A 14,465-nucleotide genomic window follows, 5' to 3' on the forward strand; every position below is an offset into this window, starting at 1 on the left:
CCTGAAATACAGAGACTTAATTTAACCATCAGAAAAACAATAAAGGAAATGACTCCTCATTATATAATCACACCCTTTAAGCCCTGGAGATCTTCTTCATAGCCAGAAAACTCCGGAGATGGTCTGGAACAAAAAAATGTATATTTTGTCCCCAAATATTTAATGAGGCACTTGGGTGCAACCAAAATTATGTTAATTAGCTTAGATGGCATGGTAACTGACTACAATAACAACAAAAAAAATAGGCACAGGAGATGTCTGACTGCACCATTGAAGTTAATTGACATACATTAAAAAAAATTAACTAATTAAGAGATCCGTTTGAAACACAGAGTGGTGCTTAGCACTGCCTAAGTGGAAGTACACTTTGACGCCTACCTGAAAAGTAGGTCGGTTAGGGGTAGGGAATAGCATGGTAAACTTAGGGCTCCTTATACAAAGGTGCGCTAGTGTTTTTAGCGCATGCAGAAGATTAGCGCGTGCTATAGCGTGCGCTAGCCGAAAAATTACCACCTGCTTAAAAGGATGCGGTAGTGGCTAGCTTGCGCTAAAACCACTAGCGCACCTTGCAAAAGGAGCCCTTAGGCATCGCTAGGCATGTGAGATGGGCGTTGGTATATTAAGCCTAGTAAAACCAGGCCTAATGTACTGGCGCCTACCTAACAGAACTAGTGATGCCTTAGGCACCACTAGGCATAATTCTACAAGTGTAGGTGCTCTTAAACGCTGTTTATAGAATTTGGCCCTTTTTGGGGGGGGAAATAAATAGAATTCGCCCTTAAGTGCATGCTCATCACATGAACTAGGTAGCCTTTTAGTACAGCATCTTCTACAGAGCATAACCAGTATGGATTTAATCTTCTGATTTTACAGCTCTTTTTCAGAGAACACTTGCACACGCTTAAACCACTGAAAGTTCCACGCTGCTAAATGGGACATTTTCGCTCCTTCTCTCCCACCGCTAAAGAATTTGATGTTGAAAAAAAGAAAGCAGTCCATTTCTTTTATGCATTATGACAAACTGCAAGTTGTGGACTTGCATTTGTTTATGCAGGATTTTTTTTTTATTATTTTTATTTTTCTTAAATCTTCCAGTGTTAAAGCAACAAGAAAACATTTAGGATGTCCTTTGGTGGAATCTTATTACACTTGTTATATATGTAAACTGATATTCTTTGATGCCAGCACGTTGTCTATACAGAGAAATCTCTGCACAATGAAAACAAAGCCTTAAATACACAAAAGAACAACAAAAAAAAAAAGATAAAAAGGGGGAAAAATCAAACTAAAATGTAATTATTTTTATCTGATTAGTCAAATACAATAACAGATTGTCTGGTAACACAAATTGGCAATAATACAAAAAATCTACCTCTTACAGTATTTCAAGAAAAATAACTTCATTTGAATACAAAAGGATAAATACACTCTTTTATTTTCCCTATAGCCACTCCTGTATGTGAACACTATCATCCCAAGAATTTAGTGCTGCTAGGATATACAAAGAAAGGACTGATTTGATTTTTTTTTTGAGGGGAGGAGAGGGCTGTTACACATGTGCATCACTAACATCGGACAAATCTTTCAACCAACAAGGGTTTACAGAGCAACGTTCACTAAAGCACAGGGTGGAAGGGTTCCAGGACTGAAGCAAGCCAATATGGCAGCTTTAACGGATTTCCTTATACCCACAATGCACTGACAGCAAAGAATGCCTCGATTTGGTTGGTCCACACTGGGCAGAGGTACAACAGCTCATCACGTCAAAGTAGCAAAGGTTGTTGTTTCGTTTTTATAACTCTTAGTGTTTTTGTTTTAGACTGTCAATGCCTTTAAATCTAGCATAAGGTCCTGCAGTTACTTTTTCATGATTTGTAATGCTAATGCCAGCAACTGCCAAATTGAGTCAGAATTTAACAGTCTTGATTGCAATGCTGTCCACAATTTGATATAAATATGGCTTAGTTCAGATGGTCTTCTCTTATTGTCTGCTTTTTAAATTATTATTTCAATAGCAAATGCTTGCGTTTGACTTTTTTAAAATTTTTTTATTGTGGTGGCACATTTCTTCAAGCAGTCTGGAGTTGACTAGCCAACCAGAATCTAGATTTTGAAGAGGCCGGTCAGCGCTAGTAGAGCTGTCAGCGTGAGTAAAGAGCTCTGTGATCTTGCCCCATGGTTGGACTTTGAGCCACATCCACCTGATTCCTTCTCACATTTCAGTTTTTCACACAAAATGCCCGTGTAGGCCGCAAGGCACTGGCACCGCACGTTGTTGTGGCATATTCCTCCGTTCTGGCACCGCAGCAGTTCATTGTCACATACGTTTGCTGCAGAATGGAAAACAAACAAACAAACAAAAAAAAAGGTAAGGCAGAATAAACCTATGTTTATCAGGCAAACGGAGCTATGAACTTTAAAACACATATTGATTTTTTATTTTCAGCTGAGATACACATAGCAGATGTGCTTCTAATTTCCAGGCAATTGCAGTTTACCACTTTTTTTTTTTTTTTTAAAATCATATTAGCTATTATGGTATAGATCTTTGCTATAAAGCTGAAGAACCTTATTGTCTATTTCAGATGTTTGGATGCAAAGGAACCTAATGTTCGCTCATTGAAAGTGTCTTTTCTGTATTGAATGGCAAAGCTTTGTTTTAAAGAAACAGAGCTCTTTTCAAAAGATTCAGGACGGTTTAGATAAGGGTATCATTTTAACAGCAAAATCACCACATAGGACTCTTCAGGGACAATTAGATTGCAGGTTTGGTGTTAAGCATGCTGGTACCCCAGAAAGAAATTTAGGATAGGGCCTCAAAGCCCACTAGATGGTTGCATCTCTTTCAGCTTTAAGTAGGCTTAAGGGCCCCCTGTAGCATGGGAACCTAGAGCAATTGCTTGTTTGCACATCCCTAATGCCAACCCTGTTAGACCATCTTGTATTATACTATTGCTGAGGAATAAAAATGAATAGATATAATGATATATGGCTTGGGGAAATCAACAGCCCAGTCCTCCGGACACACTTAACTAGTTGGGTTTTCAGGGTATCCACAAGGAATACACATACATTAGATTTGCAAATCAAGGAAGCAGATATATAAATCTCTCTCATTTTAGATATCCTGAAAACCTGACTAGCTAGATATATCCTGAAAGCTGGTTTGAGAGTCGCTTGTCTCCGAGGTGTGTCCATTTCTGTGCTCAGAGGAGGGGGAGAAAATTACATTTCCTATAGCTACTGGATGAATATAAATGCATTGGGGATGATATTCAGACCAGGGGAGGCAGCATAGCTAACTCCTGCAGTCACTCCTGAACTCGGATATTCAATGTCGTTTCTGGTGACTGACATTGAATATCTGGGATTTTGGGGCTGCTACAAAGTTAACTACTAAAAAAAATTTTCATGGAGCAACTACTGTAATAACTTGTGTTGAACCATAAATAGTCAAACAACTTGTCTCCACAAGTTTAAATAAATAAATAATTATAAAGTGTCCATGCTAAAGTGCCAACGTGATTTTAAAATATTGAGGAAATACCATAAAGTGCTCAGTCACCAACCAAAAAGTGCAAAAGTACCATCAAATGTACCAATGCGGGTTGTCATGAGGGACCATCATGGCACTGTAAAGTCCCTCTTGCTACCATCCATCAAATACTAAATAGAATATGCCATTAAAATAATTAACTGTCTTTACTTATCTGAATCAAAGAAGGAGGCAGATCAACAACGATGATACACCATATATCTCAATTCATTCAGTGCTTGTGAAATGTGAACCTTTAAAAAAATACCCCCGTGTTCTTTTTAACAGCTGGCCTCCCTTCAAAGTTAGCCAGCTATGCGATATTCAACCCTAGCCAGCTTTTTATCAGCCCAAAATAGGTCGCTTACATAGCTGGTCTATCTTAAGTGTAAAACTTAGCTAGCCAGCATCTAAATATTCATGGCTAGCCGGCTTAGTCACAAGATATAGCTGGTTGGCTATCTCCCACTGAATATTAGCAGTTAGTCTGCTGAGTGTTATTTAACCGGCCTAGCCGGCTAAATAGTGCTGAATATCAGGCAGAATTGTTTTTCCTCTAAGAAATATGATTTCTTCTTCTTATAAAGTTACTTCATCTTGTTTTCCAAAATGAAATTGTATACATTTTCTAAGATAATTTAGTAATAATTTTTTTCTGTGTAATATTTTGCTAATGCTTGTATTATTTTCTTATATAGTATATCTTGTGGAGGGGCATAATCAAAACAAATGTGTAAGTCAAATTTGGTCATATGGCGCTAGACACCCAAAGTCAGCAGTGGGAAAATGTCCATTCTCAAAAAATAGGACAAGAATTTTTTTTTCCCCCCGAAAATCATCTATTTCGACGTCCAGGCTATTGTTTATCCAGACCCCCAGTATGTCCATCTTTATACCACATTTTCAACCAAAATTTCATCCCAAGTCCCAAATATCCAGAACAAGACCAGGGGTGTCTAACCTTTTGGCTTCCCTGGGCCGCACTGGCCGAAAATAAATGTTTCTGGGGCCGCACAAACGCGTAAATGCTGCAGCAAGACAGAGGAGGGAGCCGGTAAGACGGTAAACACCCAGTGACAGCAGAGGAAAACACTGCATCGCCCTCGACCGGGGCCGCACAAAATACTTCACGGGGCCGCAGGTAGGACACCCCTGATTTAGATGTTGGAGGGGCCAATCTTGTAATGGACGGGCCACTCACCCACTCAGACATGGCAACAAAGCAGTGGGGCACCTTACAGGGCACTGCTGTGAATTTCACGAAAAGGGTGCCACATAAACATCTCACCAGAACTCCTTATAGGTTATGGTGAGCCGCCCAAAACCCACTATACCCACCTGTCTACAACCCCAATAGCCCTTATGGCTGCAGATGGCACCTATATGGTAGTAAAGTAGGATTTTTTTGGGGGGCTCACATTTTCCACCATGAATGTAGTAGTTAGAGTGGCTTGTGGGCCTGTGTCCTCCTCTCTATGGTTCACTAGCCCACCTCCCAGGCTACTTAAGACACCTCTATGCAGCTCTACTAGGCTTTCCTATAGCAGGTGCTGATGTTCCAGACAGGTACTGTGTACTTTTTTATTCTGATTTTGTGGCAGTGTGAGGGGGTCAGTGATCACTGGGAGAGTGTGTGGGGGTCTTTACATTGCCTCTGCAGTGGTTATCTGGTCACTTTGGATACCTTTTTGCCATTTATACCTGCTTTTACATCATCTAAGTCACAACGTATAAGTTTCATCCAGGAAGTCTCATGAAACATTCCGTTATCCCTGCAGGACAACTAAGGGCTCCTTTGACGAAGCTGGGGTAGCGGTTTAATGCGCGTAATAGCGCGTGCTACATCGCCGGATGCACTAGCCGCTACCGCCTCCTCTTGAGCAGGCAGTAGTTTTTCGGCTAGCACAGAGATAGCGCATGATTAAAAGTTGCGTGCGCTAAAGCCGCTAACGCGGCTTCGTAAAAGGAGCCCTAAGTCTATTTCAGGTTCTGCTAGTATTTCCTGAGATGGAATCTCTTTTATAATACATGGAGAAATGAATGTTTATACTCTGGTTATTTGCAGCATGGATATCCATTTTAGAAAAATAAACATGTAAAATATCAAGGAGTCAAAATAGGCAAATAAGCATTTATGTTGGGAATACCTCAGTGTTAAAGCTGCAAGGCTGATAACATCGGCCAAGGCTCATGCACTTTCAAAGAGGGGTGTGTGTGTGAGGGGGGAGGAACTGAGGAAAGTTAGAGTAGGGTGGGGAGGGGGAGGTGTGTTAAAGAATAGGAGAGAAAGGGAGATAAGAACCTTGAGGGAAGGCTGAATAGTGGAATAGAAGGTGGTTACTGGTGGGTGAAGATCTAGGACTGGTTGAGATGATAGAGAGGGGTTAAGGATTGTGAGGCAGACAGAGAGAGGAATTTTGGCAAGCAATAGGGCCATGAGGGTTGTGTGGGAAGGTCTGGAAGGTTGCTTAGTTTGGGAGCAGTGGAAAGAAATTTAATCCCACCCACCCTTCTCTGTGAGGGAGAGGAACAGATATATCGGGAGTGTTGCAGTTTTTGGTGTGTTTTTATGAGTGTGCATTTGTGGGGGTTTGGGGGGAAAAGAAGGGGGATGGGATTGGTTGTGGCTTTGCTTATGGGGCATATAGAGAGTCAAAAGAAAGGGAGAAAAGAACCTTGAGGGAAGGCTGAATAGTGGAATAGAAGGTGGTTACTGGTGGGTGAACGTCTAGGACTAGTTGAGATGATAGAGAGGGGTTAAGGATTGTGAGGCAGACAGAGAGAGGAATTTTGGCAAGCAATAGGGCCATGAGGGTTGTGTGGAAAGGTCTGGAAGGTTGCTTAGTTTGGGAGCAGTGGAAAGAAATTTAATCCCACCCACCCTTCTCTGTGAGGGAGAGGAACGGGAGTGTTGCAGTTTTTGGTATGTTTTTATGAGTGTGCATTTGTGGGGGTTTGGGGGGGAAAGAAGGGGGATGGGATTGGTTGTGGCTTTGCTTATGGGGCATATAGAGAGTCAAAAGAAAGGGAGAAAAGAACCTTGAGGGAAGGCTGAATAGTGGAATAGAAGGTGGTTACTGGTGGGTGAACGTCTAGGACTAGTTGAGATGATAGAGAGGGGTTAAGGATTGTGAGGCAGACAGAGAGAGGAATTTTGGCAAGCAATAGGGCCATGAGGGTTGTGTGGAAAGGTCTGGAAGGTTGCTTAGTTTGGGAGCAGTGGAAAGAAATTTAATCCCACCCACCCTTCTCTGTGAGGGAGAGGAACGGGAGTGTTGCAGTTTTTGGTATGTTTTTATGAGTGTGCATTTGTGGGGGTTTGGGGGGAAAAGAAGGGGGATGGGATTGGTTGTGGCTTTGCTTATGGGGCATATAGAGAGTCAAAAGAAAGGGAGAAAAGAACCTTGAGGGAAGGCTGAATAGTGGAATAGAAGGTGGTTACTGGTGGGTGAACGTCTAGGACTAGTTGAGATGATAGAGAGGGGTTAAGGATTGTGAGGCAGACAGAGAGAGGAATTTTGGCAAGCAATAGGGCCATGAGGGTTGTGTGGAAAGGTCTGGAAGGTTGCTTAGTTTGGGAGCAGTGGAAAGAAATTTAATCCCACCCACCCTTCTCTGTGAGGGAGAGGAACGGGAGTGTTGCAGTTTTTGGTATGTTTTTATGAGTGTGCATTTGTGGGGGTTTGGGGGGGAAAGAAGGGGGATGGGATTGGTTGTGGCTTTGCTTATGGGGCATATAGAGAGTCAAAAGAAAGGGAGAAAAGAACCTTGAGGGAAGGCTGAATAGTGGAATAGAAGGTGGTTACTGGTGGGTGAACGTCTAGGACTAGTTGAGATGATAGAGAGGGGTTAAGGATTGTGAGGCAGACAGAGAGAGGAATTTTGGCAAGCAATAGGGCCATGAGGGTTGTGTGGAAAGGTCTGGAAGGTTGCTTAGTTTGGGAGCAGTGGAAAGAAATTTAATCCCACCCACCCTTCTCTGTGAGGGAGAGGAACGGGAGTGTTGCAGTTTTTGGTATGTTTTTATGAGTGTGCATTTGTGGGGGTTTGGGGGGAAAAGAAGGGGGATGGGATTGGTTGTGGCTTTGCTTATGGGGCATATAGAGAGTCAAAAGAAAGGGAGAAAAGAACCTTGAGGGAAGGCTGAATAGTGGAATAGAAGGTGGTTACTGGTGGGTGAACGTCTAGGACTAGTTGAGATGATAGAGAGGGGTTAAGGATTGTGAGGCAGACAGAGAGAGGAATTTTGGCAAGCAATAGGGCCATGAGGGTTGTGTGGAAAGGTCTGGAAGGTTGCTTAGTTTGGGAGCAGTGGAAAGAAATTTAATCCCACCCACCCTTCTCTGTGAGGGAGAGGAACGGGAGTGTTGCAGTTTTTGGTATGTTTTTATGAGTGTGCATTTGTGGGGGTTTGGGGGGAAAAGAAGGGGGATGGGATTGGTTGTGGCTTTGCTTATGGGGCATATAGAGAGTCAAAAGAAAGGGAGAAAAGAACCTTGAGGGAAGGCTGAATAGTGGAATAGAAGGTGGTTACTGGTGGGTGAACGTCTAGGACTAGTTGAGATGATAGAGAGGGGTTAAGGATTGTGAGGCAGACAGAGAGAGGAATTTTGGCAAGCAATAGGGCCATGAGGGTTGTGTGGAAAGGTCTGGAAGGTTGCTTAGTTTGGGAGCAGTGGAAAGAAATTTAATCCCACCCACCCTTCTCTGTGAGGGAGAGGAACGGGAGTGTTGCAGTTTTTGGTGTGTTTTTATGAGTGTGCATTTGTGGGGGTTTGGGGGGAAAAGAAGGGGGATGGGATTGGTTGTGGCTTTGCTTATGGGGCATATAGAGAGTCAAAAGAAAGGGAGAAAAGAACCTTGAGGGAAGGCTGAATAGTGGAATAGAAGGTGGTTACTGGTGGGTGAACGTCTAGGACTAGTTGAGATGATAGAGAGGGGTTAAGGATTGTGAGGCAGACAGAGAGAGGAATTTTGGCAAGCAATAGGGCCATGAGGGTTGTGTGGAAAGGTCTGGAAGGTTGCTTAGTTTGGGAGCAGTGGAAAGAAATTTAATCCCACCCACCCTTCTCTGTGAGGGAGAGGAACGGGAGTGTTGCAGTTTTTGGTATGTTTTTATGAGTGTGCATTTGTGGGGGTTTGGGGGGAAAAGAAGGGGGATGGGATTGGTTGTGGCTTTGCTTATGGGGCATATAGAGAGTCAAAAGAAAGGGAGAAAAGAACCTTGAGGGAAGGCTGAATAGTGGAATAGAAGGTGGTTACTGGTGGGTGAACGTCTAGGACTAGTTGAGATGATAGAGAGGGGTTAAGGATTGTGAGGCAGACAGAGAGAGGAATTTTGGCAAGCAATAGGGCCATGAGGGTTGTGTGGAAAGGTCTGGAAGGTTGCTTAGTTTGGGAGCAGTGGAAAGAAATTTAATCCCACCCACCCTTCTCTGTGAGGGAGAGGAACGGGAGTGTTGCAGTTTTTGGTATGTTTTTATGAGTGTGCATTTGTGGGGGTTTGGGGGGGAAAGAAGGGGGATGGGATTGGTTGTGGCTTTGCTTATGGGGCATATAGAGAGTCAAAAGAAAGGGAGAAAAGAACCTTGAGGGAAGGCTGAATAGTGGAATAGAAGGTGGTTACTGGTGGGTGAACGTCTAGGACTAGTTGAGATGATAGAGAGGGGTTAAGGATTGTGAGGCAGACAGAGAGAGGAATTTTGGCAAGCAATAGGGCCATGAGGGTTGTGTGGAAAGGTCTGGAAGGTTGCTTAGTTTGGGAGCAGTGGAAAGAAATTTAATCCCACCCACCCTTCTCTGTGAGGGAGAGGAACGGGAGTGTTGCAGTTTTTGGTATGTTTTTATGAGTGTGCATTTGTGGGGGTTTGGGGGGAAAAGAAGAGGGATGGGATTGGTTGTGGCTTTGCTTATGGGGCATATAGAGAGTCAAAAGAAAGGGAGAAAAGAACCTTGAGGGAAGGCTGAATAGTGGAATAGAAGGTGGTTACTGGTGGGTGAACGTCTAGGACTAGTTGAGATGATAGAGAGGGGTTAAGGATTGTGAGGCAGACAGAGAGAGGAATTTTGGCAAGCAATAGGGCCATGAGGGTTGTGTGGAAAGGTCTGGAAGGTTGCTTAGTTTGGGAGCAGTGGAAAGAAATTTAATCCCACCCACCCTTCTCTGTGAGGGAGAGGAACGGGAGTGTTGCAGTTTTTGGTATGTTTTTATGAGTGTGCATTTGTGGGGGTTTGGGGGGAAAAGAAGGGGGATGGGATTGGTTGTGGCTTTGGTTATGGGGCATATAGAGAGTCAAAAGAAAGGGAGAAAAGAACCTTGAGGGAAGGCTGAATAGTGGAATAGAAGGTGGTTACTGGTGGGTGAACGTCTAGGACTAGTTGAGATGATAGAGAGGGGTTAAGGATTGTGAGGCAGACAGAGAGAGGAATTTTGGCAAGCAATAGGGCCATGAGGGTTGTGTGGAAAGGTCTGGAAGGTTGCTTAGTTTGGGAGCAGTGGAAAGAAATTTAATCCCACCCACCCTTCTCTGTGAGGGAGAGGAACGGGAGTGTTGCAGTTTTTGGTATGTTTTTATGAGTGTGCATTTGTGGGGGTTTGGGGGGAAAAGAAGGGGGATGGGATTGGTTGTGGCTTTGCTTATGGGGCATATAGAGAGTCAAAAGAAAGGGAGAAAAGAACCTTGAGGGAAGGCTGAATAGTGGAATAGAAGGTGGTTACTGGTGGGTGAACGTCTAGGACTAGTTGAGATGATAGAGAGGGGTTAAGGATTGTGAGGCAGACAGAGAGAGGAATTTTGGCAAGCAATAGGGCCATGAGGGTTGTGTGGAAAGGTCTGGAAGGTTGCTTAGTTTGGGAGCAGTGGAAAGAAATTTAATCCCACCCACCCTTCTCTGTGAGGGAGAGGAACGGGAGTGTTGCAGTTTTTGGTATGTTTTTATGAGTGTGCATTTGTGGGGGTTTGGGGGGAAAAGAAGGGGGATGGGATTGGTTGTGGCTTTGCTTATGGGGCATATAGAGAGTCAAAAGAAAGGGAGAAAAGAACCTTGAGGGAAGGCTGAATAGTGGAATAGAAGGTGGTTACTGGTGGGTGAACGTCTAGGACTAGTTGAGATGATAGAGAGGGGTTAAGGATTGTGAGGCAGACAGAGAGAGGAATTTTGGCAAGCAATAGGGCCATGAGGGTTGTGTGGAAAGGTCTGGAAGGTTGCTTAGTTTGGGAGCAGTGGAAAGAAATTTAATCCCACCCACCCTTCTCTGTGAGGGAGAGGAACGGGAGTGTTGCAGTTTTTGGTATGTTTTTATGAGTGTGCATTTGTGGGGGTTTGGGGGGAAAAGAAGGGGGATGGGATTGGTTGTGGCTTTGCTTATAGGGGCATATAGAGAGTCAAAAGAAAGGGAGAAAAGAACCTTGAGGGAAGGCTGAATAGTGGAATAGAAGGTGGTTACTGGTGGGTGAACGTCTAGGACTAGTTGAGATGATAGAGAGGGGTTAAGGATTGTGAGGCAGACAGAGAGAGGAATTTTGGCAAGCAATAGGGCCATGAGGGTTGTGTGGAAAGGTCTGGAAGGTTGCTTAGTTTGGGAGCAGTGGAAAGAAATTTAATCCCACCCACCCTTCTCTGTGAGGGAGAGGAACGGGAGTGTTGCAGTTTTTGGTATGTTTTTATGAGTGTGCATTTGTGGGGGTTTGGGGGGAAAAGAAGGGGGATGGGATTGGTTGTGGCTTTGCTTATGGGGCATATAGAGAGTCAAAAGAAAGGGAGAAAAGAACCTTGAGGGAAGGCTGAATAGTGGAATAGAAGGTGGTTACTGGTGGGTGAACGTCTAGGACTAGTTGAGATGATAGAGAGGGGTTAAGGATTGTGAGGCAGACAGAGAGAGGAATTTTGGCAAGCAATAGGGCCATGAGGGTTGTGTGGAAAGGTCTGGAAGGTTGCTTAGTTTGGGAGCAGTGGAAAGAAATTTAATCCCACCCACCCTTCTCTGTGAGGGAGAGGAACGGGAGTGTTGCAGTTTTTGGTATGTTTTTATGAGTGTGCATTTGTGGGGGTTTGGGGGGAAAAGAAGGGGGATGGGATTGGTTGTGGCTTTGCTTATGGGGCATATAGAGAGTCAAAAGAAAGGGAGAAAAGAACCTTGAGGGAAGGCTGAATAGTGGAATAGAAGGTGGTTACTGGTGGGTGAACGTCTAGGACTAGTTGAGATGATAGAGAGGGGTTAAGGATTGTGAGGCAGACAGAGAGAGGAATTTTGGCAAGCAATAGGGCCATGAGGGTTGTGTGGAAAGGTCTGGAAGGTTGCTTAGTTTGGGAGCAGTGGAAAGAAATTTAATCCCACCCACCCTTCTCTGTGAGGGAGAGGAACGGGAGTGTTGCAGTTTTTGGTATGTTTTTATGAGTGTGCATTTGTGGGGGTTTGGGGGGAAAAGAAGGGGGATGGGATTGGTTGTGGCTTTGCTTATGGGGCATATAGAGAGTCAAAAGAAAGGGAGAAAAGAACCTTGAGGGAAGGCTGAATAGTGGAATAGAAGGTGGTTACTGGTGGGTGAACGTCTAGGACTAGTTGAGATGATAGAGAGGGGTTAAGGATTGTGAGGCAGACAGAGAGAGGAATTTTGGCAAGCAATAGGGCCATGAGGGTTGTGTGGAAAGGTCTGGAAGGTTGCTTAGTTTGGGAGCAGTGGAAAGAAATTTAATCCCACCCACCCTTCTCTGTGAGGGAGAGGAACGGGAGTGTTGCAGTTTTTGGTATGTTTTTATGAGTGTGCATTTGTGGGGGTTTGGGGGGAAAAGAAGGGGGATGGGATTGGTTGTGGCTTTGCTTATGGGGCATATAGAGAGTCAAAAGAAAGGGAGAAAAGAACCTTGAGGGAAGGCTGAATAGTGGAATAGAAGGTGGTTACTGGTGGGTGAACGTCTAGGACTAGTTGAGATGATAGAGAGGGGTTAAGGATTGTGAGGCAGACAGAGAGAGGAATTTTGGCAAGCAATAGGGCCATGAGGGTTGTGTGGAAAGGTCTGGAAGGTTGCTTAGTTTGGGAGCAGTGGAAAGAAATTTAATCCCACCCACCCTTCTCTGTGAGGGAGAGGAACGGGAGTGTTGCAGTTTTTGGTATGTTTTTATGAGTGTGCATTTGTGGGGGTTTGGGGGGAAAAGAAGGGGGATGGGATTGGTTGTGGCTTTGCTTATGGGGCATATAGAGAGTCAAAAGAAAGGGAGAAAAGAACCTTGAGGGAAGGCTGAATAGTGGAATAGAAGGTGGTTACTGGTGGGTGAACGTCTAGGACTAGTTGAGATGATAGAGAGGGGTTAAGGATTGTGAGGCAGACAGAGAGAGGAATTTTGGCAAGCAATAGGGCCATGAGGGTTGTGTGGAAAGGTCTGGAAGGTTGCTTAGTTTGGGAGCAGTGGAAAGAAATTTAATCCCACCCACCCTTCTCTGTGAGGGAGAGGAACGGGAGTGTTGCAGTTTTTGGTATGTTTTTATGAGTGTGCATTTGTGGGGGTTTGGGGGGAAAAGAAGGGGGATGGGATTGGTTGTGGCTTTGCTTATGGGGCATATAGAGAGTCAAAAGAAAGGGAGAAAAGAACCTTGAGGGAAGGCTGAATAGTGGAATAGAAGGTGGTTACTGGTGGGTGAACGTCTAGGACTAGTTGAGATGATAGAGAGGGGTTAAGGATTGTGAGGCAGACAGAGAGAGGAATTTTGGCAAGCAATAGGGCCATGAGGGTTGTGTGGAAAGGTCTGGAAGGTTGCTTAGTTTGGGAGCAGTGGAAAGAAATTTAATCCCACCCACCCTTCTCTGTGAGGGAGAGGAACGGGAGTGTTGCAGTTTTTGGTATGTTTTTATGAGTGTGCATTTGTGGGGGTTTGGGGGGAAAAGAAGGGGGATGGGATTGGTTGTGGCTTTGCTTATGGGGCATATAGAGAGTCAAAAGAAAGGGAGAAAAGAACCTTGAGGGAAGGCTGAATAGTGGAATAGAAGGTGGTTACTGGTGGGTGAACGTCTAGGACTAGTTGAGATGATAGAGAGGGGTTAAGGATTGTGAGGCAGACAGAGAGAGGAATTTTGGCAAGCAATAGGGCCATGAGGGTTGTGTGGAAAGGTCTGGAAGGTTGCTTAGTTTGGGAGCAGTGGAAAGAAATTTAATCCCACCCACCCTTCTCTGTGAGGGAGAGGAACGGGAGTGTTGCAGTTTTTGGTATGTTTTTATGAGTGTGCATTTGTGGGGGTTTGGGGGGAAAAGAAGGGGGATGGGATTGGTTGTGGCTTTGCTTATGGGGCATATAGAGAGTCAAAAGAAAGGGAGAAAAGAACCTTGAGGGAAGGCTGAATAGTGGAATAGAAGGTGGTTACTGGTGGGTGAACGTCTAGGACTAGTTGAGATGATAGAGAGGGGTTAAGGATTGTGAGGCAGACAGAGAGAGGAATTTTGGCAAGCAATAGGGCCATGAGGGTTGTGTGGAAAGGTCTGGAAGGTTGCTTAGTTTGGGAGCAGTGGAAAGAAATTTAATCCCACCCACCCTTCTCTGTGAGGGAGAGGAACGGGAGTGTTGCAGTTTTTGGTATGTTTTTATGAGTGTGCATTTGTGGGGGTTTGGGGGGAAAAGAAGGGGGATGGGATTGGTTGTGGCTTTGCTTATGGGGCATATAGAGAGTCAAAAGAAAGGGAGAAAAGAACCTTGAGGGAAGGCTGAATAGTGGAATAGAAGGTGGTTACTGGTGGGTGAACGTCTAGGACTAGTTGAGATGATAGAGAGGGGTTAAGGATTGTGAGGCAGACAGAGAGAGGAATTTTGGCAAGCAATAGGGCCATGAGGGTTGTGTGGAAAGGTCTGGAAGGTTGCTTAGTTTGGGAGCAGTGGAAAGAAATTTAATCCCACCCACCCTTCTCTGTGAGGGAGAGGAACGGGAGTGTTGCAGTTTT

General features: G+C 44.5%; 1 protein-coding gene across 3 annotated transcripts in view; it reads right to left on the reverse strand.

The window, feature by feature from the left end:
• Nucleotides 1–1,039: 1,039 nt before the first annotated feature.
• NTNG1 (netrin G1) overlaps nucleotides 1,040–14,465 on the reverse strand; it is a 611,211-nt gene continuing 597,785 nt past the window's right edge. For all 3 annotated transcript variants that reach the window (XM_033916096.1, XM_033916098.1, XM_033916097.1), the window contains exon 6: nucleotides 1,040–2,330. In XM_033916096.1, the coding sequence (XP_033771987.1) occupies nucleotides 2,104–2,330 (227 nt within the window). In that variant the 3' untranslated portion in view covers nucleotides 1,040–2,103. The remainder of the gene's footprint in view (nucleotides 2,331–14,465) is intronic.

The sequence above is a fragment of the Geotrypetes seraphini genome, chromosome 12, assembly GCF_902459505.1.
Source record: "Geotrypetes seraphini chromosome 12, aGeoSer1.1, whole genome shotgun sequence".
In the NCBI taxonomy this organism is placed as follows: domain Eukaryota; kingdom Metazoa; phylum Chordata; class Amphibia; order Gymnophiona; family Dermophiidae; genus Geotrypetes; species Geotrypetes seraphini.